Raw genomic sequence first — 26,596 nt, 5'->3', positions numbered from 1 at the left:
TTAAATTAATAATAATCATGTTTATGTTTTAGCTGTTTACACTACCTTCATATTTTATGATATGGTTCTATAGAAATATTTCTATAAATAAATGCATCTTTGCATTACTGTCTGGCACAGTTTCTTGACATGCCAGCATTTTATGTTCTTCAGATAATAAACTAACATATTAAAATAACTGTCCAGACTGTAAAACACTAGATTAAAGTTTTGGATGTCTTGATTGTTTTAGATGGGCCAGGTATAACAGGGATGCAGCCTTCATCTGCACCTCCACCTGTAGATACTGTTCAAAGACCTCCTCCTATGACTGCGTAAGTACTAATAAGATTAATTTAGCATTGTTTGGCTCTTTATTCGGGAATGTGAGTTTTAAAAATGATGTTTTTATTGGAAGATTTTCCATAAGTAACAAAAGTACATTCAGTGTCTCTGTTTTTAAATTGTAGCATCCTTCACACAAATCAAGTACAATCAGCTTGAGACATTTTTTGTTGAAGACAATGTGGGGTTGAGGGGGGGAAGGGAAGAAAGTAGAGAGAGAGATACATTTAGGAGAGGGGGAAGGTGGAGGAGACATTAAATTTTCATTTTTACATAATATGAGTGGAGCTTTTTTTTGTCAGTGTCACTTGGACGGGTGTCTTATTTTTGTTGGCAGAGCAAGAGGTCAAAGGGCCCAAGGTAGGGTTGGTGGCAGTTGATTGGTAGCAGTGTGTTTTGTTTGTGGGAAGTGGGTGTTGTTAGCCATATTGATTTTTATGTTGTCGGAAAAGAGCGGTCATTGTCTTCTTGGCTTGTATATGTAATAAAGGGGGGGCAAACAAGGGTACAAGCATTCTCTTTAGTTTGTCCCCATGATAGTTTCAGTTTGCTGGTTAGTTTTTTTAATAGGGTGGTTGCCCATACAGTTTGATACCAGTTGTCCCTGGATACTCCCGATAGGCCCCTCCAGTGTCTGGTTAGAGGCACTGCTAGCTGCTGAGAGTAAGTGGCTTATAAGTTCTTTGCCATGTTAATGTGCGTTATTGTCTTGGAATATATTTTGTAGGGCCTGTTCTGGAGTTGCTCCCCTTACTTGTTTTGCTATTTGATTTTGAAATGGAATTGTGGAAAAATTGCCAACTTTCTGAATGTAACTGCAAAACTGAAACCGCTTTTTAGATCATAAATTAACATTGTAGTGAAAACTAATAAAGTAGCACCTGAGAAAGACAATTTCAATTAGTAACACACTTAGGTTTTCTTCAAATTTTTTTTGCATTTTTACTCTTTTGAATGCAGAAGTAAAATCGGAGCAAGAATTGCAAATGACAGGCCAAAAGGTCTGGGTATGTTTCCCGAAGAAAAACCAAAGACCTCAAAAGAGGCTACTTTAACTTATCAGCAAGAATTACAACAACAGGTGAGAAGCTTAAATTTGTTTGGAAATTTGTTTGTGAGTGCTTAGACTTACATTGAATTCAATATTAATTTTTATCGTATTAATGAGACATGTAACGCCAAATGCTGATACTTTTTTGCAGATAAGGGAAAGAGAAGAACGTCGCAGGCAAGAGAAAGAAGAAAAGGAACGGTATGAGGCCAAATTAGAAGCTGAAATGAGAACGTACAATCCTTGGGGCAAAGGAGGTGGTGGTGCTCCTCTCAGAGATAAAAAAGGAAACCTCATAAGTACGTTTGAAATCAGGGGATTTTCTTTTTACTTTATCTATGTTTATGTCTATATTTATTTATATTTGTTGAGAAACAAATGACACTTGGCAGGAGAGTAAAATGGATGTACTACAGCGAATTTACAGCATGGAAGAAATCAGCTCTGTTTATTTAGACAGTCAAACAGTAGTTTTGCTTCTTTTATTGGGAGCTGCACTGACAAGGATGATATTTTTGGCAAAATGTAGCAAGAGGTGGCATTAGGAATAAAAGGAAGACGTATAATGGAGGAGAAAATACTGTAATACACAAAAGACAGGCTTATGAGTACAGAGACTTCCTCCCACACAAAGCTTTTTAGAGTCATTCTTAAACATGTTTACCAGTCTCATAATTGAGTCTGCTTCTTGTTTTATATTGATAAAGGATAAACATCTAATTATGGCTAGATTTTTTTAATCTTCTTTAAAATACTGTGGCTCTCCTGCTAGTAGTTTGGAATTTTTATTGTGTTTATTAAATACATCTTAATCAGAATGGTAGTTGATATTTGCCAGCTGTAGCATAAATAATTTGCAAGTGAAGAGATGATAAATCTGGAGACAGCTCTGGTAGTCAAACGGCAGAAAACCTCAATGCATCAATACATTAGAGTTCTGAGACCTTCCACTTATGGCTTAAACGTAGTGCTAACATCTTCTTTAATAATAATAATAATAATAATTAATAATAAATAATAATTAAATGGATCATGACAGATTGCTTTGGATTTTTAGTGAGCTTTTACATAAAGCACACACTACACAGCACATATAGCTCTTATCTTGGATTGTGGCCTTTGTATTTCCTCTTAACTGTAGATCTGGAAAAACATTTCTTGGCTTGGAACTGTGTCATAAACATGCCTCACGTTGGAATAAAATATTATACATGGCTGTTTCCCCCTTTTCTTCAGCTGACTTGAATATGATGCACAAGCAAAATGAAGATGCATATCATAATCCAGAGGCACGAGTATATGAAGATAAAAGGGCTATAGTATCTGTTGACCTAAGTTTGGCCTCCCCAAGACTTGAAAATACAGATGAATCTTCAAATAAAATAGCAGGTTTAAATAATACCATATTTTCAGTTGCGAATGTGTGTTGTGTCCCTGATGAATGACTGTACATTCTTCCTATGCTGTACTTTCCACTGAAGACAATCCTGTATGTTTCCTTGAATCGTCTTGAACGTGGTTTAGTTAGCAGTACTAGAAACTGTTTGTATGGTTGCACTGATAAATATTTTTGTACTCCTGTTCTCTATTGTGAAAGCACTCTGTGCATGCCCAAGGGGGTTCCTTGCGCATTTACACGGTGTCCGCCATCAAACGAAGAAAGAGAACAGGAAGCTCCTCAGTATGCGTTATAATCACTGAGTCATGCATAAATTATTTCCTATTAGTGTTGTCCCCTTCTTTCCTTCTCCTTTTGCATCTGAATACCAGTGTTCAAGTTCCAATATTCTGCCAGGAAGAAAAGAAGCAGCAGTGTTCAAAAAAAAAAGTTTCATTCTTGACTTGGTTTTTAGTTAGTGACATTAAAAAGGAGCTCTTTTAAAGAGGTAAAAAAATGCTCAAGAAAATATTCTTTGGGAATAAGATAGTTAGAGCTTGATTATGTCCACCTATATATTGAGAACCTGCAACCCAACCATAATATACGGTACATTGTAGCTGTGATCCAGAAAGCTAGTGCTAAGTAGTCTGGTGTGCAGATATCTCCAATGCAATGCATGCAGTTTGATCGCCCATGGGTATTTTATATTTTTACTTACTTGTTGGTCACAATGAAAACTATTTTAAAACATGGGATTATACATCAGTGTTCACAAGAATGGAGCATGGCAAGGTATATAGTATGTTTAAACACATTTTTTGGGTTAGAGAGAAGAAACATAACCTAATTGTTATATTTTCTTGTTTTGTCAACCACATGGAAGTGCTTGGAGGCGGATGCCAGGATTTTCAGTTTTGTAATAGAATTACTTTCTAAATTTAGAAATGTATTTTTAAAGTAGAATTAAGGGGGAATTCAGAAATCAAATACTGAGATTACTCTTGCATGTGGGGTTATCAGATGCATTTTCCCCATGCAAATAGTTATTTTAAAAAAATATTAATAAACTGAAATATACAGCAAACCTTTTTTTTATAGCTTAAAACACCATGGACATAGTGCACAAATTCAGAGAGTTCCCACAAGCTCAAAGAAGCCAGTTTCCACCATCTCATTGCCTACACCTGTATAGAGATTTGTGCACAGACTAAGCAGAAGGCTCAGAAGGGGAATGGAAGATCTGCACATATGTCACATGTCCCCATGCCCTTTGCTTCATGCACATAGCCTGGTGCAAGTCATTTATGCTTTGACAGAGAGTGCTTTAAGTATTCATTGACCTCCCATTCCCCCAGTGGCCTGTTCCACAGCCTGCATGTCCACATGCGTAGGCAAGGAGAATAGGGGAAAGAATTTCTTTCAAGGATCTGGAAACTGCTGTACAGTGGTACCTCGGGTTACAAACGCTTCAGGTTACAAACTCTGCTAACCCGGAAGTATCTGCTCCGGGTTGCGAACTTTGCCCCAGGATGAGAACGGAAATTGCGCACCAGAGGCAAACGTGCAGTGGGAGGCCCTATTAGAGAAAGCGCGCCTCAGGTTTAGAACGGTTTCGCATTAAGAATGGACCTCTGGAACGAATTAAGTTCGTAACCAGAGGTACCACTGTACATGATTTTAATTTGCTCCCGGTGGACCAGATGCGGTTTCCTTTTTCTTTCATTTTTAAGCTCAGATAATTCAGGCGTTTTAGGTTTTGCTGTTCTCACGCTACAGCACTTGCTGACTGGTTTTGTTGGGAGTTTCACATGTTGCGAAGTTTGATTGGGTTAATGTTGCCAGCGTTATAGTATTCTTTAAAGCAAGATATCAAACACAAGTTTGAAATCTTCTGCGAGATAACAGGTTTAACAATGCAAACTATTTCTTTTTTAAAAATAGGTTTCACATATACACAAACATCCCCATTTGCGCGTGGTAACATTTTTGGTGAAACACCAACACCAGAGCAGCTTAGGCGGCAAGAATCGTACAAGAACTTTCTTCGTTTCCAGGTGAGTGTGTATATCGATATTAAGTGAAATAAAATATTTTTCTAATTTAGCAAACCTGTATTAATGAAAATAAATTTTAAAGATTTTCCAAAGCAGTGCTGCTCATGGCTTTAAACACACACACACACACACACACACACACACACACTCTCATATAGTATTCTGTATGTTTATAATGAATCCATTATCCAAAAGCTGATTCTGTTATATAGCCAAACGAGCACCATTTGCACATACAAAGCCAGTATTGTCAGGCTTGGGGAAAACCCCAAATCTGCAAAACAAACTCAATTTTTTAGAAGGAAATTTGAGTGTGAAGGCAGGGGTGGGGAAGGGGCTGAGCATGAGCATGAGCATGCTTCATGTCCACCAAACTGAATGCCAAGAGGGGTAGAGAGGAAGTCCCCTTGCCCCTGGTATGTGTGGAAACAGAATAGCATAGAAAAGGGCTTGGCTGGCAGGAACCTTGCATGGGAGAACTTCATGCTGCAAAATTTAGTTGCAGTAGGAAGCAACACAAGCAAAACAAGACTCAGCTGAGTCTTTTTTTCACTAGAACAGTCTAACCTTTATAACCAAGGAAAACAGCTTGGAGTGGATGTTTTTACAGATGGCTAAGCCTAAACCATTTAAAACTAAGCTGACTCTAACTAGCTAGATCTGTGTTGTGTGGAACTGTGTTTATATATAGTGAAATTTCCCTTTTATCCCCTCTCCAAAACTAGAAATTTTAGTCTAGTTTACTATGTCCCCTCAAGCTTATCTTCTAGGATGGTGCTGAACACCAGGTTTCTACAGACATCCTACCCCTAGAATTTAGCTCCTGAGATAAGTTCTTACAGGATTTGGCTCCTAGCACATAGTCATCTTACTGTGCCCTTATTAGTTGGATAAGTTTTAAATAAGTGGATGTTACTTTCCCTCTCCTTGCATGTCGTCGTAACTTGCCTTGATGCTTTGTCGACTGGGGCCAAGACACTTTTTGAGCTGAAGCTCCCTGTGGCTTGAGAAGGTGGGGTTGGCATCCTGTATAGAATGGGGAGGCGCATAAGGCTGTCTGGTAGATGGTATCAAGGCAATCTCTGGTTATTAAATAAGACTCAAAGCAAAATATTGTAATGGATGGAAGACTTTCCTTTATCTGTGCGTGGGTAGAGATGGGTAGACTTCCACTTACAGCCATGATGCAGATCTTAAAATAGATTTTATAATCTCTGTAAAGGCTTGAATATTCTTAGCTGCTCTTTCTGGCCAATAAATATTTGGTCTTTTCCTTTGTAGATTGAGGAGAAAAGAAAACGAGAAGAGGAAGAGCGTGAAAAACGAAGACTTGAAGAAGAAAGGGAAGAAAAAAGGCTAGCTGAGCAGAGGGCTAAAATACAGAGAGAATATGACGAGGAAATAGAGAGGAAACGAAGGAGAGAAGAAGAGGTGTGGTATCTGACTTCTATAGATGTGATAGGTTTCCTCCCTTAAAAGAGAATCAGGTGCCCTTGGAATAGAGTAAATTTCTGGTGAAATCATTAAAAAAAAAAAAAGACTCAGTGTAATAATCATAATAATAAAAGATGCCAAGGAGGGAATTGCTGAAAGTAATCTTCCTTCACTGTACACCAGATACTCACTTCTTCCTTCAGGACTTACTAGTTAACTAGTGACTGAGAGGATTATGTTTATTTGTTCATTATTATTCACCCCACAAATTATACTTCAATCCCACAAAGGCATTAAAGCAAGGCTTACTGATTTCAGTGGGGCACATTTCTAAGAAGAACATTCTGAGTGTTACGCTCTTTTCTTTTTTTTTCTTTCTGCATAATTTTTATTGTTTTTTAAATCATAACAAACAAAAAATACAGCAATTTACACCTTGTTGTCACGGATTTCTTTCTATAAGACTTCCTTCACCTTCTCCTCAAATCATCCATACCCTAATTTAACAAATTCACACAAATCCTGGCTTATATTGACATTATTTTCTCTTTCGCTTCTCGGCCTTTTGGCTAAGATCAAGTGTAGTATCCGCTCTTTTCAATAATGCGTGTTCTCTGTCTGTGTACGCCACCTGTATACATTCACTGCAGTGTTAGGGCAATTTTTGCAGATGCACCTCCAGTGCAGTCATGTGATTGCTCCTTATTTTTAAGTGAAAAAGAACTTTATAGTCTCTGTATTTTTCAAATTGCAGTCAAAGTTTGCCAAACATACCAGGGTTTGTTTTTTTGTTTTGCTTTTTGCAACATCACATTTTTTTATCTTTGTAGCAAAGATTAAAAAATGAAGAACTGTATCGATTAGCTGAAGAAAGAAGAAAAGAGGGGGAGAGAAAAAGGGCGGAAGAGGAAGAAAGGCTGGATAAACAGCTGCAGCAGAATAGTGAAAATGAAAGACAGGTAATGTTTGGAGAAGAAAAGGTGCTCATATTTCATAAATTCTTTCCTTGTTGGCTTGGATTTGAGGAGGGTAATTTTTTTCTCCTCCTTCCCCAGGTCTACAGTTCTCATAAAAATGGGTTCTAGGTGTGTGTGTAGGACCTCCAGAATGGCTTTCTGAGGGGTGGAGGAGCTGTAGACTGAAGGGGAGAGGAAGAGTGAACTTCTGTATGAGGAGTTGGGGAATCACAACAGCTTAATCAGTCCATAATACTATACACTATACACTCAACACGATACACCAAGAATATAAGATTATCACAGGCACAGCTTAACATCCGGAGTACAGGTCTTCTGATCTATTGTACTACTTTTGCTGTGGGACAGTGAGGAGGTACTCGTCTGTGACTACTATTTGCATATGACCCCTGCCTCTACATATGGCCATGTGAAGAAGCCTTTCTTGCAACCGTTCCCACTTACAGGACTTTTCACTTCCAGTAGATAACTAACTGTAGAACGATTTGCTTGTTTCAACTGTGCTATGACACTATTACTATATACATTATTGGCAGAGTTGTGCCACTAGTTGACTATATGTCTATAAGTATCTCCAGGCTTTGATATGCACGTTGCACTTTAATTTGCTGAACTAAGTAAAATTGTCCTTTATATTTGCAAGCTGGTTTGGTGTTTTGGTTTTGTTGTATTGCAGTCATTATAACACTTGATACTTTTTTGTATATATTACAGTGGTGCCTCGCAAGACGAAATTAATTCGTTCTGCAAGTCTTTTCGTCTTGCAAGTTTTTCGTCTTGAGAAGCACGGTTTCCCATAGGAATGCATTAAAAATCAATTAATGCGTTCCTATGGAAACCGCCTTCAGACCAGGTCCGGAGTTCTTCTAATGCTTCTGTTATTTGGTGGTGGAACTGTGAGGACTGGGGGGTGGGGGTGGAGGGTCATAAGCACCCTCAACAGACACAGCTTTCCAGAGGGTTCTACAGTCATCTGACGAATGTATTGAGCATCCATATCTGGCTAGGCCTGTTTCTTAAAATGACAGTTAAGGTCATGCAAATTTCATTTCACTAGCTCCTTCCATCTAATCCATACCAAGCCTAATGAGATAAATTTCTATGCTGTCATAACCTAGATTATTTTTATCCAAGATATATCATATCAAGATTAATATTTTAATTTGCTGAATTTCAGCTTTTCAGATTAGCTCTTCAATGGTAACATTCAAAAATACTGTACAAGCATTCAGTTAGTTTTGCATGGGAATGGATGGGATTGGATGTGTAGGACCTGCCCCTGGTCAGAACACATGACATGCTTAGAGTCCTCTGCGTTCAGTACAATGGAAAGATGGGGTTTACAGACTGCATGGTTGGAGTTTATATGTGAGGACCTGGATATGCTCTGACCAACATATGGAAGGTGTGTGGGTGCAGTGGGTGGGGCCTCCCATAGCAATTATGACCCCTTTTCTTCCCAGGGTACAAAACTGAACTCTAAAAGGGCCTGTATTTATTACATAATATGAAATAGCTTCATCCTATAAAGAGAAAGATAAGATAAATCTATATATGCTAAGCAGATATTACATGTGCGGAGAAAAACCTGTGTATATCTTTTGCAATACATTCAGTATCCAATTTCCTTTCTCTTCCTCACAGTCGCCCCCACCCACACTGTAATATTTTAAAATGGTCCAGCAAGGGATTATGCTGCCTACTTCTTTGCTGAACCTCTTTCCTCCAATGGTGCATCGCTGTACATATCCCATAGACTTTGTGTATTCATTATTAATAAAAAAAACTTCTGCGTAGTTGGAATGTTCATAAACCTTCCCAAAAATATCTGTGCAGCTGAGTCAATTGAGGTTCCTAATCAACTGAAGTTAGAGTCCTTATCCTTAGCAGCAACAGAGAATTTAAACATTGGAGTATACATTTAACAAACGACTTTTAACTTTATCTATCTATCTATCTATCTATCTATCTATCTATCTATCTATCTATCTGATTTTAGGGTAAATGGGCAAGCTTTCTTTCCCCTACATTTCCTGTGCATTTCGTTCTTTGATTTCCCAGTACCCCTCTCTTTGTAGCCATAGATTCCTAAAAGAAGTGGGCTTTGCTTTTGGAAATAGATGCTGACAAAGCTTATTATCTCAGATGAAAGACTTTATTCGGTGTATAAATACTTTTGAGTTGCTATTTAAGCAGGAAATTTTAATCTTCTCACCCCTCTCCATTTTTTCCCAGATTTCTAGACAACCTTCTCCTCTCATTCCATCTCCTCAGAACAAAGCTGTCGTAAAAGAAGAAAGGGCTCTTTTAGTGGAGAGCCGTATGTCTTACTATACACATGTATGTTTGCCTTTTATTCAAATATAATCCATGAATGTATCTCTGGCACTTTGCATCATGACAAACCCCAGGGGATGTTTTGATGGAGGAAAAATACCACCATTATCAGTTGACATCTAATATCTTGGCAACCTTCTGATAATTTTGTCGTTTTGTGCTTTCCTTTCTCTTTGAATAGCCTACTCCCCAGCCACCAGGGCTGCTTTGGGTGCAAGAAGCCAGGGAAAAGATGTAGTTGGTTGATGTGGCCAATAGGGGCTCTGCATTGGTTCCTGGGGGCAGGACTCAGGGTGCAACCTGGAGGGAAGACTTTCCCCCCTCGATCTGTTGCCTGAACTACAAATAAGAGCCCAGGCTGCACCTCCAGCCATTGCCATCTTCCCCACCCTCCCTCCCTCTCTTGGTGTACGTTCTCTTTCTCCGGACATTTGTTGGCCCCTGGTTCACAGGGCTGGAGAGAAATGTTATTCGTAGTTATAACTGGCCCACCCCTGCAAGGGTTTTGCCTTTTGTGAGGGAAGGCATTGGGCAGGATACATAGCTTACGTGGGACTCCCATAAGGGGGTGGGGGCACTTCCAGCTTTGGGCAGCTGGGGCCAGTTGCCTCATACCCAGGTTGCAGGCTGGACCCACAGGAGCAGAGCACGGTGGCCTTGAGAACTTGACTCCAGCAAATAGACTAGGTGATAAATCGGCCAGTAGATGGAGGGGTGCCTGGTAAATGGATCCATGCCCTGTGCCATACCAGCCCATGATATGCACTGTAACGACAACAACAACAAAATTGCAGCCTTGTTTAACCCACAATGCTTTTTCCATATTCAGTCATTGCTCTCCTGCATCACACCTAGGTGCTCACGGTGCACAGAGACTGCTTTTGAAACTCCTTTTGGTCTCAAAAGCAGTTTGCCATGTGGTATGTCAATGTCTAGTATGAGAAAACTGAACCTCTTCCTTGAGCTTGTGAATGTTTGTTTCTTAGACTGAATGAAAATGAGCCATGCGAAGTTACTGTTTTTATTTTATTGATGCAGTCATTTTTAGTACAATTTATATGTTAATGTTTTACTAGGATGTTCCCAGAATCCCATCTCCTCCAGTTCCAGCTAGAAGAAACCAGCTACGTGCCTATGGTAAGAAATCTGTATGCCATGAATGAATACGTCACTTCTTTGGCTGTGGTTTTTGGCCAAGAAAAATGCTTCCTTGGGTATTCTGTATCATTTTTGTTTTGTTACTATACTGAATTACAGAAGAAAAGAAGAATGTAATAAGTGAGCTGTCAGAGATGAGGAAGCAGCTTCGCAGTGAGGAGCGGCGACTCCAGGAAGAGTTGTTGAAAGTCCACAGTGATGACGATGACATGCCAGCGAAAGGGTGAGTGTTTTTCAGTCTATACTTTGGCGTTTTGTAAAGTGTGCTATTTCTCTTGGGCAGGTAATACATAATTGAGCAAACATTAAAAATGCTCCCCTGGAATTAAAAATTGCCAGTGGAAGGAGTGACAAGGGGCTTTGGCTGTGCTGCCATTTGTTGCTTTACACACCTCTGTAAGTTATACCCAGGTGGTCTGATCCTGGCACCTCCTGCAGCTGTTGAAGTGCAAGGAGAAAATTGCAGAATAATCCTTTAGTGGAATCTCTCTATAGCCTCTTTCCTGGTGCAAGAGTTAGGATGGAGCTCTGGTTGGAAGCGGTGGGCTCTGGGATGGACTACTAAGACTTTCTCATCCACACTAAAGCCACAGTACCAATGCTTCATTGCAATGAATTTTCCTTGCACCAGGTCTTAGATCCACAAATCTGTTTATGAGGCACAAGAGAGCCTAAGACTGAGGACTTTGTTCTCACCTTAAAGCTACTCCTGACTCTAGTCGTCCTTAGTTAATGGCCCTTTGGCACATGGTTTATTCTGAGTTCCTTTCTTAACCTATTGTATCCAGAAAGGTTTGCAGGTCCTCTAAGGAATATGAAGTTAAGCAAATGTTAGGACTGTGATGCTGCATTTAGTAAGTGTTGGGTCATAAAGGTTTTTGTTAGTTGTTTCATCTCTCAAAGTTTGGCCTAGCTTAGTTATGCATTTAGCATACTTTTGGCATAATGGGCAGAAACTTTACAGGCAAACTGTCTCTGTCCAAAGTACTAGTATAGATCACGTTGCCTGTCCCTGCCCTGTGGTTTTATCTGACTCTGTAACTAGTTTGCTAACTCAACTGGGCTTCTCCATTTCTTTCCTGGTTGGCTTCTAAACTCCAGTCTGAATCAGATGTCTCAACAATTCTCTAATTTTTATTTCCATTTTGTTTATAAATGAACCTACATCATTCTGAGGTTAGTTTTCTAAGCATGGTCTTGGTTATTTTTAGCAGGAGGAAAGATAAATATAACATGGATGTATTTGAGATGGCTAGGCTTCGTATGCAAGCTCCAGTCAGACGACCGTCATCAAAAGATGTCGCTGATCCTATCAACGTGCAGAATATCCGGGAGTTTAATGAACTTAAATACAAAGGTTAGCCTGTTGCCTTTCTTACGATGGGACATTTCCTCAGTTTTAAAGGGAGGGATTCTAATGAAAGGAAACTGCTTAATTTGCTTGTGGCACACAAGTGGGACCTGCAACATATTTTCTGTTCAGGATTCTAGTTAATCACAGCACTCTTCAAGGATACTGTTCCTCCTCCCTTGGTTTTCTGCCCCATTCCACACCCCTCCCACCAACTCTCAGTCAATATTCCATGCCCACTGAGCATACTCAAGCAATTAGACCTTTGCTGGTTCAGTGTACATCTAAATCATGAGTTCAAATACACCCAGTATTTGAATATCTTTTAAGAACATGTTGAATTATGATTTAGCCTTACCCAGCAGACAGCAAAAAAACCAAAACCACAATCAATAGATGCAAATCCTCTCCCGCAAATAATCATTGTGTAAAAAGGACTGTGTGTGTATTATCCATAGCACTCTTTTTCTAGCTTAAATAAGAAAACACTTTGCCATCATTTCAAAGAAACTAGAGCACGTTCTGATTATTATGTTTTGATAATATTTTATGAGAAAGGATATCATGAGACTTATAAATGTCATTCTCAGGTTGGTGTGGGAAACATTCACTTAAAGGGTCGTATTTGGAAGATTTGGTTATTCTCTTTCTCCTCTGACTCTTACTTCAATTTAACTCCAAAGCAGATGTCCTCTTCCTCTCCTCTGAGCAGTGGTGTAGCGTGGGGGGTGCAGGGGGTGCCGGCCACACCGGGCTCAACATCTGGGGGCGGGGCGCGCTCTCACTCACAGCTCTCTGCCCCTACCTGGCTCGCTCACTCTCTCTCACTGCAGTGCTGGCTGTGCGAATCCAATCCGAGCCGCGAGTGAGGGACTATCTGGGGGAGGGACAGTGCAGCGGCCGCCCAGCGCAGCGCTGAGCACGGGAGAGAACCACACCAGACCAGCCCAGGCAGCAGCAAGAAGAAGCTGGCAGCGGCGGCAGGTTAGGGCTTAGGGGGTGCAAATTACTTGCCTTGCCCCGGGTGCTGACAACCCACGCTACGCCACTGCCTCTGAGCTCTGGTGAACTGTTTTGTTTCTATCCTTCTCCTCAGCCGCCTTGGTTCATTCTTTTGGGATCACTTAGTTTTTCTCTCCCAAAAAATACACTCCCCCCCCCGCCCGCCGTTTGCCTTTCCTGATCTGCCGGACTTCTCTTTGCCAGTTTGCTGTGCTGTGGCTATCAGTGGCAAACCTTAAAGAATAGCAATTCAATACGTAAGAATCCTGCATAAAAGGATCGCTGTCACCAAAATCTCCCCCCATTCCTCACCCTGCTGTATTCTTAAATAGGTTCCAGCATTGAGCTCTTCCACCCACTACTCTCTGTCATTGCTAGAAGGCGGTGGGGAACATACTGGGATGGCATGAACAGACCATCCACTTTGTTTGGCTCTCGGCAAGTCCACTCAGTGGAGACCAATCCTTTGGAAGTCCTTCCTACCTCTGGACAGAAAAAAGGCACACAGCTGTTTCTGAAACTGCAAGCAATATCCAAATTGGCCACCAGACGGCACCAGGCAATAACGTGTATGGAGCAGAAAAAGAGAGGGGAAATGATTCTGATAGTAATAATTCATTTTTCTCCTTTTGGCAACACAGAGAATTGACTTATCAAATCTCTTTTTCTCTTCCTACCCCTCCTTTCTACAAATGAGATCGTGCAAAGCCATAAGGGAGACCACCCCTATCGTTCTGCCTGGACACTGAGGTCCAGCGCCAAGGGCCTTCTGGCAGTTCCCTCACTGCAAGAAGCAAAGTTACAGGAAACCAGGCAGAGGGCCTTCTCAGTACTGGCACCCGCCCTGTGGAATGCCCTCCCATCAGCTTTTAATGTTTAATAGACAATTCTATTTTAATATTTTGTTGGAAGCTGCCCAGAGTAGCTGGGGAAAGCCAGCCAGATGGGCGGGTGGGCAGGTGTATAAATAATAAATTATTATTATTATTATTATTATTATTATTATTATTATTATTATTAACAACTATCTGACTTTTAGGGACACGGGTGGCACTGTGGGTTAAACCACAGAGCCTAGGGCTTGCCAATCAGAAGGTCGGCAGTTCAAATCCCCACTACGGGGTGAGCTCCCATTGCTCGGTCCCTGCTCCTGCCAACCTAGCAGTTTGAAAGCACATCAAAGTACAACTAGATAAATAGGAATCACTCTGGCGGGAAGGTAAACGGTGTTTCCGTGCGCTGCTCTGGTCCTCCAGAAGCGGCTTAGTCATTCTGGCCACATGACCCGGAAGCTGTACGCCGGCTCCCTCGGCGAGATGAGCGCCGCAACCCCAGAGTTGTCTGTGACTGGACCTAATGGTCAGGGGTCCCTTTACCTTTATCTGACTTTTAGAAGGCATCTGAAGGCAGCCCTCTTTAGGGAAGCTTTTAATATTTGATGAATTATTGTATTTTAATATTTTGCTGGAACCTGCCCAGAGTGGCTGGGAAACCCAGCCAGATGGGCTGGGTATGTATGTATGTGTGTATAAATAAATAAATATAACAACAACAACAACTATTATTTATTTATTTAATATTCCCAAGGAACTAAAATCTAAGGCAGTTCTAAATGCAGCAGCGCTCTAGATATTCTCCCCCTTTGCTTCTCACCTTCATAAGAGAGTGCGTAAAGACTCCAAACCTGCCAGTATTCCATTCCAGAGCAGAAGTATGCAGGACCACCCCAGCACCCTTTCAGTCAACAAGTACCTTTGCCTATAAGAGAGACATTGGAAGGGCACTAAAGAAATCTACATCCAAGGGATGGAGACATAGACATTTCAGTAGCCTCCAACATCCCTAAGGGAACAAGGCTTCTAGTTGCACTGTAGCCTGGTGGATCAAAACCTGTGTAGCTCTAGCCCAGAGGTTTTCAACCTTTTTGAGTCCATGACTCCCTTGGCAGCCTCTCACCCTTTTTCAAACACCCTCCCTTGTGGAGTGTTCCTTCAGTCTCCTCTCCCCTCTCCTTGGGCTGTCACTACTGCTCTCTGAGCTGCCCCCCCAGCCCCAAAAGAGATACCTCCTCACGCTGTCCCATAGGGGCCTAGGAGACATCCACTGACCAGCCCCAGAGGCACCGTTTGTCTGTGGAGCTTGTAGTCAGGGCTGCTGCAACGAACAGCTAGGCAAACCTTTGGGAGGCAGAGATGCAAGAGGGCATCAGATAAGAGTGAGGGAAGGAAAGAAAGAGAGACCAATGTTGCCCGCAACACCTCTGACCATCATTTCAAGGCCCCCAGGGTGCCATGGCACACTGGTTGAAAATCACTGCTGTAGCCTATTACCATTTCACTATGAATAACCTGCAAAAGCAGCCTTCTCCACAGAAGTCAGCATTGTGGCTGAATTGTTTTCAGCCTCCACATTCACAAGAAATTATAAGTTGGACCTCATGCTTCCTCAGAAGGTTCCTTCAAGTGATGTTTTTATCAGAACATCCTTCCTCATGGATTAAACATCAACTTCCTTTCTGGTTGTCGGCCCATCCTTAGATTCATATAGCTTTTTCACATCTGGCAAAGTGGGTGTTCCCTGAGAAAAGAACATGGGTTCCACCAGAGAGGAGAGAACATAATCAAGGATTCAAGTCTGGATTGGAGAACCTGTGGCCCTCCAGCTGTTGTTGGACTCCCCACGCTCAGCAGCCCCAGCCAGGGTGACCAGTGGCCAGGGATTATTCCCACAGACTCCCTACTGCTGTTCTAAGTAGATCTCTCCCAATACCACCCTGGAAGGCCCATTCATGGTATGCAAATTGTATTTTTTTTAATGTAACAGAGTCAGACACACGGGTAGAAACACGCTATATGTATCCTGATCCTCCCACGACTAATGACGCCCTGGACATTCAGCAGCAAGCATTGCTAAGAGAGCAGAACAAGAAACTTAAAAAACTGAGGAAAAATGCAGAAGGTAAGCTAGGGCGGATTTGATCAAAACTGAGGGTGTCTTTTTATGGACTGTCTTCCTAAGATGGATGTGGTGACCTTTAGCAGGAGACTTACTCTGCATTTGGTGCTAGATGGAGTGTGTTTTCCTGCGTAAAATACAAAGGTAATCCCAAGCCTACTATGTCTGCTTTTTACAAGGGGAGGGGGGACACCCATAAATGACTTGCCTAGTTTGACCCAAAGGACTCACGCACTCATTAGGCTTCCTCAGAGCAGTGAGGTGTTGGAGGACACAGCTGTGTGTGCCACACTCTCTGCCCTGTGTCATCTAAGTGAGCCTACTGCCCTCTGTTATGCTGCCCCATTGCCAGTAAGATTTCACCACATCTGTATGTGGAATGGAGGGAGCACCATCTTGCTTCAGACGGCAAAATGTCTTGAGCAAGCCTGAACGCCATAATGCACAGGTACTGCTGCTACAAAAGTATAAGTCCTCAAGCAATCAACTTAAAGAAGTTAAACCATGTAGTTCAGGAGGTCAGCTAAATCTAGGCCGGTCCTGTTGTATTGTCCTGAGTTTTGTATGTGTATCATTACTACCTAACTCATTGGTTTATACTAATACAGTGGTACCTCGGGTTACTAACGCTTCAGGTTACATACACTTCAGGTTACACACTCCGCTAACCCAGAAATAGTGCTTCAGGTTAAGAACTTTGCTTCAGGATAAGAACAGAAATTGGGCTCCGGCAGCGCGGCAGCAGCAGGAGGCCCCATTAGCTAAAGTGGTGCTTCAGGTTAAGAACAGTTTCAGGTTAAGAACGGACCTCTGGAACGAATTAAGTACTTAACCTGAGGTACCACTGTACCTGGCAATGTTTTTATGTAAGCTGGGGCCTGAGGAATGAAAAATAAAGTTAGTTTTATTGCATTACTGTTGAGAGTGTGGGTGTACTCTTGAATCTATTTGTTGTTATAAGTCGGTAAATACATATTTAATACAGTGAAGAATCCAGTGTTTGTTCCTTCTGCAATTTTCTGCCTCCCCCCCTTTTATCTGATTTTTGTAATTATGGTTATTACCGTAGCCATTTTTCTGCAAAACAGCTATTGTTATTGTTGGTGTGATAGTAAATGTATGGCTTTAATAAAGATAACTGCTATTGTAGTCCCTGAATTTTAAGTGCTGCATTATGCTTTTGTACCATTAACGCTCTTTGTTCTTAATCTTGTTTTCATCCTTGCTTTCCTTTGCTTTAATAGCCGCCCTGGATTTTGATGAGCCTGTGCCTGTCTTTAAACCGAGAGACAGAGGAATGGTAAGCAGAAATGGAACTGGTTTCTTTGTTTTTATTCCAAAGTAGCGAACAGTGCCAAATATACATAGACAAATTCCTGTGTCTGGAACAGGTCCCTTCCTTCTTTCAAATCCCACCTCAAAGCGATGCTCATTTGTAAAGTACATAGCCCCATCTTTTTCTGTGCTAGCTGCTCCCAAATAACTCTTCCTCACCTCATCTCCAGCAGTTATCCAAGTGCTAATAGCATCTAGGATTGAGTATTGTATTGGATGCAGGTGCTACTTACAGAAGTACCTGGAAACTTCACTTCATGAAAACTGCAGGGGCTAAGTTGAAATTTGCTCATAAAAGCCTTTGAGAACATATTCACCAGTGATGAAACACCTCCATTAGCTGCCTATTGTTAGTCACTTCCATGTGATTTAGAAAGCCAAAATTTTATTGTTGTCCGGCCTGTTGGATGAGGCCAGCTGGCCTATCTGGTCCAGCACCCTGCTCTCACCGTGGACCACCAGATGCCTATGGGAAACCAGCAAGGAGCAGGAGTGCAACAATATTCTCTCCCCTTGTGTTACCCAGCGACTGGTGTTCAGAGGTATACTGCCACTGACAGCCTTATTCACCGTGGATTTGTCTAAGTCCCTTTTAAAACCATCCAAGCTTATGGTTATCACTGCATGCTGTGGCAGCGAATTCCACAGTGTAACTATGCACTGTAACATGTTTCTGAGACATGTTGAATATATGATAAGAAAGGCAGGCCATAAATGGGGAGAAAGTGTAATAAATGTCTTAGTATGGCATTTGTTTAGCAATCATTTGCACTGGGAAATGTTGCTATTCAGTACATGAGTCTCATTTCAGCCTGGAGCAAACCAAAACTGTGGGCTGGGATTTTGGCAAGGTGTGAGCTTGATAGTGTCTGAAATGGATGATGGAGAGAGGCATGTGCAGTGAAAGTCAGAAAGTAGGCAGCATACAAGCGTGAATCTTCCCTGCCATACCATTCAGCATTCCTTACGCTGAGTGAGTGGGCATTTCCAGTGACAATCAAGGCAGGTGTATACAAGTAGCTTGCATCTTATGCTTATTTTACTTACGAGATTTCAGCTTTGTGCAGATGTGGTGGTGGGGGAATAAATAATAAATGGAGAGGCGAGGAAACCTACTTTCCCTTTATCCCTCCCTCCCTCCGCACAAATCTGTGATCGCAGGCTTACCTGACTTTGGGAAGACAGCGGGCAGGCTCTGCAACATTGCCAGAGCCATTGTGCCGCCTTTCCAAAGCTGGGTAAGCACCTCTCCACCTTGCAGGGGGACTGGTTCTGGGGGTTCCTGGCTTACTTTATGTATTCTTGCATCTATGCGTGGACCCCCAGAACCAAACCTTTGAGTCAGCTGCAAATTACTGGTACTTCCAGAACCAGCCTACCTTTCATGAATACAAACACATATTCATAAAAGGGAAAGGTGTGTTTTTTTTAATTTACCTAAATGCATTAATATGATGTTTGTATAGCAGTTGTCTATATTAGGAAACAAGAGTAGGCATTCAGTACATGAACGCCAATGTTATTCAAGTGCCCAGCCAGCTCGTGAAATGTAGTCATTCATTCTGAAAGGCTGTTGCTGCCTTGAGCATTTACACTGCACTGTTCTAATTTTGGAAAAGTTGGAGAATCTTCTTGTGTTACAAAGAGATTTAATAACTTCCAGTCTGGCGACATTCACCACTCTTGTTCATTTAGCTAGATGTGTTTTACAGTTTTTTAAAAACCTGAAGTAAGTTTCCTGTTGCTTTTCTTCGGTAGGTCAGAGACGATGTGTCAAACTCACTTTTAGAGTCTGATAGTGCTTTTATTGGTGAGTATATCTTTTCAGAGGCACTTGTTTCTTGTATAATTGTGCTTGATCAGACTGCTGCCAAGAGTTGCTTATTCTTTGGTTGCAGAAAAAGTACAGTTCAGGATTGGCATTAGTAATAAGTGCTCATCTGATCCCAAACTAGTATACATGGTTCGAAGGGCGTTCATCTTCCTAAATTTCTGAAAAGCTGAAGGTGGTTAAAAGGTAGAGAAGGTGGTAGAGAGACCTGCTCATATTTGTATATTTAAGTTACCTGGGCTTCAGGTGTGCAATGACCTGTTTTCTATAGTTGAAAAAGGGGTGGCTGTATTGACCTGAACAATAGCACAGTTTTGCTTGCACAGCAGGCAAACTGGTCCTTTTCCAAATCTGCTCCCAAAGGTTAGAGGAATTCCAGAACAGGTTTAGGGGGCACATGAGAGGAGGAGAGGGGAATGAAATGACTTCCGAAAGCACAAGCAGTTACTTAGCCCTATGTTGACTACAATCCCAAGTCCATTTGGAAGTTAGTCTGCTGAGAGAGAGGATAATATTGGAGAGTAGGATGTGGTCCAGGATGCCTGAACAGAATCTCCCCATAAATGATTTATTGAGGGTCTCCATGTGAGAGCTAGCATGGTGTAGTGGTTAGGAGCGATAGTCTCGTAATCTGGTGAACCGGGTTCGCATCTCCGCTCCTCCACATGCAGCTGCTGGGTGACCTTGCGCCAGTCACACTTCTTTGAAGTCTCTCAGCCTCACTCGCCACACAGTGTTTGTTGTGGGGGAGGAAGGGAAAGGAGAATGTTAGCTGCTTTGAGAACCCCTTTAGGTAGTGATAAAGCGGGATATCAAATCCAAACCTTTTTAAATATATATATATATATATATATATATATATATATATATATATATATATTTCCACGTGTAGCTTTCTGCTGGCCAAGTGTAGATTTGAACCATTTTCCCCTTCTCCTTCTTTTAGTCGTCTGTGCCATGCTGGTTCAAAGCACATCTCTTAATGCAAGAGGAGACTCTCTAGATAATTTAAATCAATGTCTCCCAACCTTTTCCCAACCATGGCCTCCTTCTGACCTTGTTTCCTTCCTATAGCCCCACATACCCTTACCTGGGAGTAAGCCAAGACACACTGAATTCATTGTGGCTTTCTTCTGAGGAGACAGTTATTTACTGGATGCAAGTCAGCAACACCAGACTACCCCACTCAGCTAGGCGCTGGGGTGGATTCCACCCCGCGCCTTGTAGAGCCAGGCTGCTGCTGCCAATGGGCCCTATGTCCCTTGGCAATATCCAAAGACCCTGATCCGCTAGGCACTGGGGTGGATTGCACCCTGCACCGGCAGTAGCAACAAGCATCTCTGGCTTTCCCAGCCCTACCAATTGCCATCCCACCACCGCACTTACGTGACCTGGGGATTGTGGATCACAGGCTCTACTGGTCAAAATGGAAGGCTCAGCAATCGCAGTAGCCTTCCAGAAACAAACCAGGATTGCTCCACCAAAACGCCCGTGGCAAAAAGGAGCATTAGGCCCTGGTGGGCCACCCCTTTACCCACTTGTGATTGGCCAAGCGGATAGCCAGTCAATCAGGATTCCCCCCCCCTTCACTTCTCACTTCCCTCTGTGGCCCCCTAACCTTGAGCTCTGGCTCCCCATTTACACCATTTTCACCTGTGGCCCCCTTGGAATATCATGGACCCCCAGGGGACCATATGGCCCCTGGTTGGGAAACACTGATTTAAATAACACAAATGATGTGTACATATGGAAAGAGATATAGGTAGGATTTGTTCTGGGCACTAATTAAATCCTGTTGACAAAACTTGCTATCTTCCCAAAACGTAGCTGCTTTGCAAAAAAAGAAAACAGAAAAAAGAAAATATAAAACAAAGGAACCCCAATGTTTTATTGCTGCTTCTGTATTATGTAGGATATATGGAACAAAATTAATCTGAGCATAACGGTATGCATGTTTTATTTACAGGGTTTATTTAGCTATTCTAGAATAGTTGCACACATGCTCACATACTTAGTCTGTTTGGAAATCTAAAGCAGCTTCACTGTTGCCAGTAGTGGCCAGCTAGATACTTCTTGGAAATGCACAAACAGGGCATGAGTTCTACTTCAGAGATAAACTTTCACTGTATATTTCATTTAGACATGTGTAGATGAGTCTTTTGTAGCTATGCTTTAAGATACGAACCTGTCTTTAGCATGTTGAGTGTATTAAGGTTTTTTCATGAACTTTGCTTAAAAATCCAAGTGCTAATATTTTTAATCCTCCTTCACCTAGGTACTGATGGTGAGACCTTTCCTATTTTAGAAGACCATGACTTCAATGTGAATTCACCTCCACCACCGCCAGTATCTGCAAGGGAAAGGAGGCGAGAAAAGAAAATGGTAGTAGAATTCATCCAACTAGTTGCATTTATTGAAATCAGTTGTGCTCAGTAGTTGGGACTAACTTGTCCCCTTTGCGGGCTTTCCAATGGGAAACAAGCACAATGAATACTTTGCGTTCTCAGAGCCTTTATGTATGAACAATGGGTCTGTCAGGTGCACTGGTCTCCAATCAGCTCTTCCATCAGCTTGACTAGAAGCTGAGTGGGATAGGATGGAAATGGGCAGGTGAGATGCTGGGGCTGGAGGATGCACTTGACAGGAGAATAAAATGGAGGTTGTGAGCATGTCAAAGGCCCGTACCAGGTAGTGCGTGTGGGAATCCAGGGGTGTGGGTGGAAACAAGGAGAGAGAAGAGGTAGGATTGTAAAGTAGGAAACCAGAGATGGATCTGAGGGAGAAGAGACAAAGGAGGCTAGAAAGCAGGAAGGGGGAGGAAATAAGGAGGAATTTACCCCAGAAGTGGAGAAGACAGAGGCAAGGAGGCATATTAGGGAAGTGTCTGCTCAACCTTAGTGCCAAGCCAAGAGAGGGAAGAAGAGTGGCATTATGTGGGTGAAGTTGTGTATTTTATGTAGAAAGCCTTCTAAATTTTCCTCAGCCGATACGTATCATATGCAGCTTCTCATGATTCTTTACATCTTTAGGATGCTGGCGCCCTTGGGCTGACTTCACCACTGCAGACTGACGACGACTCTCTGCACTCAAACTCTAGTCTTAATATAGATCAGCTGAAAGCCAGAAATGAAGAGCGATTGCGAAGGCTGAATGAGCTGCAAAAGAAGGCCATTCATATAGGTATGGTCATTTTGTTGAATTGCAGTAGCCAGGATACTGACATAGCAGCCAGGCATTTGACACACACTTACAGAACACACATTCTGTTCTGCATAGGGGGGGAATCAGATTCGCAGGGTGGCATTTAATGAAGCTTTCTTCAGAGTAGACATGTTAAAGTTGGCCCTTAAGTCATGTTCATTAATTTCAATGAGTCTTTTCTGAGTAAGAGTTGAATACCACCCAGTAAATAGAAGAGCAAAAATTGCCACAGTAATAGCACTACTGCTTTGAAGGGCTCCAAGTATTAATTGCTGGCATCCTGTTGCTGAGGTTTTCCTGCGCAGCAGAAGGAAGCCCTGCTACATTGCCACATCCAAGTATTTGGAAGCTGTTGAAGTGCCCTACATAGAACTAGTCTCACCTTCAGAGAAATATGTGACTAGGTTTTAGGCTTTGTGCCTTTGAAACAATGCTGTTGACAAGAAGAAAGTTTAGGGAAGAGCAGTAAAGGGCCCAAACTGGCATTTCACCTCACTTTTATACAGGCAGAACACCAGAAGAAATCTGAAAGAGAAGCATGGAGAGTGGGGGATAAAACCAATTTGGACCACTGAAAGCTCCTTCCACATTCTCTCTCTGGTCTTTAAACTTTTAACTGACCTTACCATCACCAGTTAAAAAAATATCCTAAAATTGGGGTGGCTGGGAAAATTTTTCAATGGCCCTTACTCAACTTCTGTTTGTTCTTCCCCACTTCTGCTGCAGAGTTTTTAAACTGATGCAAGAACTGGGGGTGAGCAATGATGGGACTCCACGTTCGCTCTTTTCTGCGCTCAGCAGCCCAGGTATTGAAGAGAGCAGGAGCAAACAACAGGGGAGGCCAGGAGGTGCCAAGAGCCCCAGTGAGGCTGCCTTAGGTACAAACTCTGTGTGGCCTTCATCAGCTTTACTGGCTATGCACACAGGTACTCCCACTACATTGTGGCTTGTGTGCCGTAGGTCGGATTCCACAAAATGAGAATTGTGATGTGGGAGGATCCCCTGTGAGCTAGCTAGTCTAGCCCCTCTGCTAGATGCTGGCAGTCAGAGAGCATTCGGCATGGATGGCTGCCCATCTTCTGCTTGAAAGCACCTAGTGAAGGAGAGCCACTCCCACCCCGCCCCCTGATTGGTTCCATTGTCAAACTGCTCTTACTATTAAGATGTTTCTCCTAATCTCCAGTGGGACGCTGGTGGCACTGTGGGTAAAACCTCAGTGCCTAGGACTTGCTGATCGTAAGGTCGGCGGTTCGAATCCCCGCGGCGGGGTGAGCTCCCGTCGTTCGGTCCCAGCTCCTGCCCACCTAGCAGTTCGAAAGCACCCCTAAGTGCAAGTAGATAAATAGGTACCGCCTTCTAGCGGGAAGGTAAACGGCGTTTCCATGTGCGGCACTGGTGCTGGCTCGCCAGTGCAGCTTCGTCACACTGGCCACGTGACCCGGAAGTGTCTTCGGACGGCGCCGGCTCCCGGCCTCTTGAGCGAGATGAGCGCGCAACCCTAGAGTCGGAAACGACTGGCCCGTACGGGCAGGGGTACCTTTACCTTTACCTTTTACCTAATCTCCAACTGCACATGTCCCCTCCTCTAATTTAACCTCATTAGTTCTAGTCCTTCCCTCCAGGGCAGCAGAGAACAAGCCTTTGCCCTCTTCCACGTGGCAACCTTTCCATTATTTGAAGAGCTTCCCTTTGGCCTTCTCCAGGCTAACATACCCAGTTCCTTCAACTCTTACTCATAGGACTTCTTTACTGCTCTCTTCCAAACTTGTCAAAATCCCCCTTAAAGTGTGGTACCTGGATCTGGACACTGTACTCCAGATGAGGTCTAGCACATAGAAAAGCGCATCACACTGCTGACTCATGTTCAGCTTGTGATTGACTACAATCCTGAGATCTTTGTCACATTTATTGATGCCTTTTTCAACATGCATGCGGCCCAACAACAGAAGTTTTCTGAGTGGTGTACATTGAAAAATTAAAACCGTAAGATAAAAAAGTAAGACATAAGCATGAAAATTCTAACAGAATAAAGACAGCAGCAGTGTAAAACCAAATGTACTGCTGCCAAGCTAGGCATCCTCTATCAAAACTTGTGCAGTTGTTCTTTCGTTGTTGTCAAAATTCAGAACCTAGCATTTGTCACTGTGGAGTTTTTTAGCTAGTTTCAACTCACTTTTTCTATTTTATCAATGTCATTTTGAATGTTTGTTTTATCAATGTCATTTTGAATTTTATTATCTTCTGAGATGCTAACTTTACTTTCCAGTTTTGTGTCACGTGCAGATTTGACAGGGATTCATTTCTTCCACCCCCTTCATCGTTATTAAGAATAATCAATTAAGAAATACTGTAGGCGTCATTCCTAAACATCGTAGAAACTAACAAAAGTGTTTAAAAATCTTTCCCCCTTGTATCATGTATTCTTTCTTGATAGGTTAGCATGTTGCATCAACAAAATCGGGACTCATTTTTGACATTTTCTTTATAGAAAGGAAGTGGTGGTCAGGGTGAGTAACTAGCCATAGCTGGTGTCTTGATTCAGTAGTTAGATAGATAAATAGATATTTGAATATGCTTTCTGGTATGGGTGTGCATCAGCCACAAAATTTGATTTGGATCTGTATCTGTCACTTCTGGAAGCAGCCAAGTCTACATTAAGGTGCTCCGTGGTTTGTCAGATTCAGCTCTTGTTTTTTGCCAGAAACAGATTTGTTGAAAACAAGCTTTGTTTCCTACGATTTTTGGGGGGGAAAGGCTATTCCCTCCCCCCCCCCAGTTTGGACAGAAATTGATTAAATTTACAGACAAAATAGCCCCCCTCCCCCAAATGGGGCAAGCCTGCCAAATTACAAGCAAATATATCTAACAGATGGGAGGCTGAACACCTTGGTGTTTTGTTTTTTTAGAAAGAGGAAACACCTCTAACTTTATTTTGGGAGATAATTAAATGACATTTGCAGCCTTGGTCACCCCTAGTGAGGGAATAAACCCTTCCAAATTTGAAAATGTCTTTCTTTAGTAAGAAAATGTCTTACTAACAAGCATGTTACAGTTTGGGGTGTATAAAAAAGGAATTATCATCATCTTGCTTAGTGTGCTGTGTGCAATTGGTCTGAAACTTGCAGACAGGAGAGAGATGCCCCTAGGTTATGAGTGAAATTAGAGACAAGTAGGTCCAGAGGCATCTGTGCTACAGAACATTTTTAATGTTTATTGGTGGGGGAGTAAAAGGGATTCACTTTTTCACAGATCAGCTTCCTGGAAGCCTGTTTCCTGAATGTTGCTCCCCCTCCAAATCATTCATCACTCTGTACCATCTTTCAGTGTCATTTACAACTAGCTTCTGCCCACACAACACAGCTGGTGTGCAGCCAGAAATCTATTTCTGCTTGCGGAACACTAGTCCCCTGAGAATGCATAATTCCTATTCCTCAATCCAATTAGCTTTGGGGAATTCTTTTGATAACTGTTACCAAACATGCATCTCTTGAACATGCATCTCATTGTACTAGTCACTGGAAGTGGAGAATATTTGAAATACTTGTATTTATTTTTTTAACCCACCTTACTGCATTTTTGTTCTGAACACCCAGTACTGAAGAAGAATCTTGTAAAGTCTGGAAACTTGCTAGGTCAGAGAATGATGTTATCATTGTAAAAGTGTGCTTTTTCTGTACCAGTAGCTAAGGTTGATTTATTTTCCTCAAGCTGATGATGTTCCACTGGGAAACGCCGATGACAGAAGACCCAGCTCTGTGGACACAGTGGCAACCGAACCGTGGCTGAGACCTGGGACATCAGAAACCCTTAGAAGATTTATGGCTGAGCAGTCAAGTCAAGCTAAGCTTTCTTCTGAGATGAACTTACCATTCAATTGGCAGGGGCTGTCCACAGCCCATGGCTGAATAAAATCTGTAGTGAAGCCAGTTGTGCCTTTCAAAAGAATGTTTCTCCACTACTGCACTTTCAAGTCTTTAATTTACATGCTGTGTGGCAGAAGCACAGCTGTAACAAATCTTGTGAACAAGATTTTGACAACCTGCTGCAATCTTCTATCTTCTTAAGTTAAATGGTCAGTATGTTACTGATATGATTTAATCTTGGAAGGGCAACTTGCATACTAGGTAGTCTTGAAACTGGCAAGCTAGAGCCAAACATGCATCTATTCAGCTACTTGAATGGCACAGAGGCAAAGCTTTCCAGTT

General features: G+C 42.2%; 1 protein-coding gene across 27 annotated transcripts in view; it reads left to right on the top strand.

The window, feature by feature from the left end:
- Positions 1-26,317, top strand: part of CSPP1 (centrosome and spindle pole associated protein 1) — a 78,249-nt gene extending 51,932 nt beyond the window's left edge. For 20 of the 27 annotated variants that reach the window (XM_083747579.1, XM_083747576.1, XM_083747569.1 and 17 more), the window contains 17 exons: positions 233-314; positions 1,285-1,405; positions 1,527-1,674; positions 2,612-2,764; positions 4,698-4,810; positions 6,092-6,241; positions 7,075-7,203; positions 9,457-9,561; positions 10,635-10,695; positions 10,816-10,939; positions 11,928-12,073; positions 15,893-16,027; positions 17,269-17,324; positions 19,118-19,169; positions 21,466-21,572; positions 22,220-22,370; positions 26,100-26,317. In XM_083747579.1, coding sequence (XP_083603705.1) covers positions 233-314; positions 1,285-1,405; positions 1,527-1,674; positions 2,612-2,764; positions 4,698-4,810; positions 6,092-6,241; positions 7,075-7,203; positions 9,457-9,561; positions 10,635-10,695; positions 10,816-10,939; positions 11,928-12,073; positions 15,893-16,027; positions 17,269-17,324; positions 19,118-19,169; positions 21,466-21,572; positions 22,220-22,370; positions 26,100-26,296 — 2,030 coding nt within the window. In that variant the 3' untranslated portion in view covers positions 26,297-26,317. Of the gene's footprint in view, positions 1-232; positions 315-1,284; positions 1,406-1,526; positions 1,675-2,611; positions 2,765-4,697; positions 4,811-6,091; positions 6,242-7,074; positions 7,204-9,456; positions 9,562-10,634; positions 10,696-10,815; positions 10,940-11,927; positions 12,074-15,892; positions 16,028-17,268; positions 17,325-19,117; positions 19,170-21,465; positions 21,573-22,219; positions 22,371-24,825; positions 24,899-26,099 lie in introns of all 27 variants that reach the window. The other 7 variants (XM_083747562.1, XM_083747580.1, XM_083747577.1 and 4 more) reach the window with 5 other exon arrangements.
- The last annotated feature ends 279 nt before the right edge of the window (positions 26,318-26,596 follow it).

Source organism: Podarcis gaigeae (assembly GCF_964106915.1).
Source record: "Podarcis gaigeae genome assembly, chromosome: 7".
NCBI lineage: Eukaryota > Metazoa > Chordata > Lepidosauria > Squamata > Lacertidae > Podarcis > Podarcis gaigeae.
Note: the sequence above shows the minus strand (reverse complement) of the source record. Positions and strands in the feature narration are given on the sequence as shown.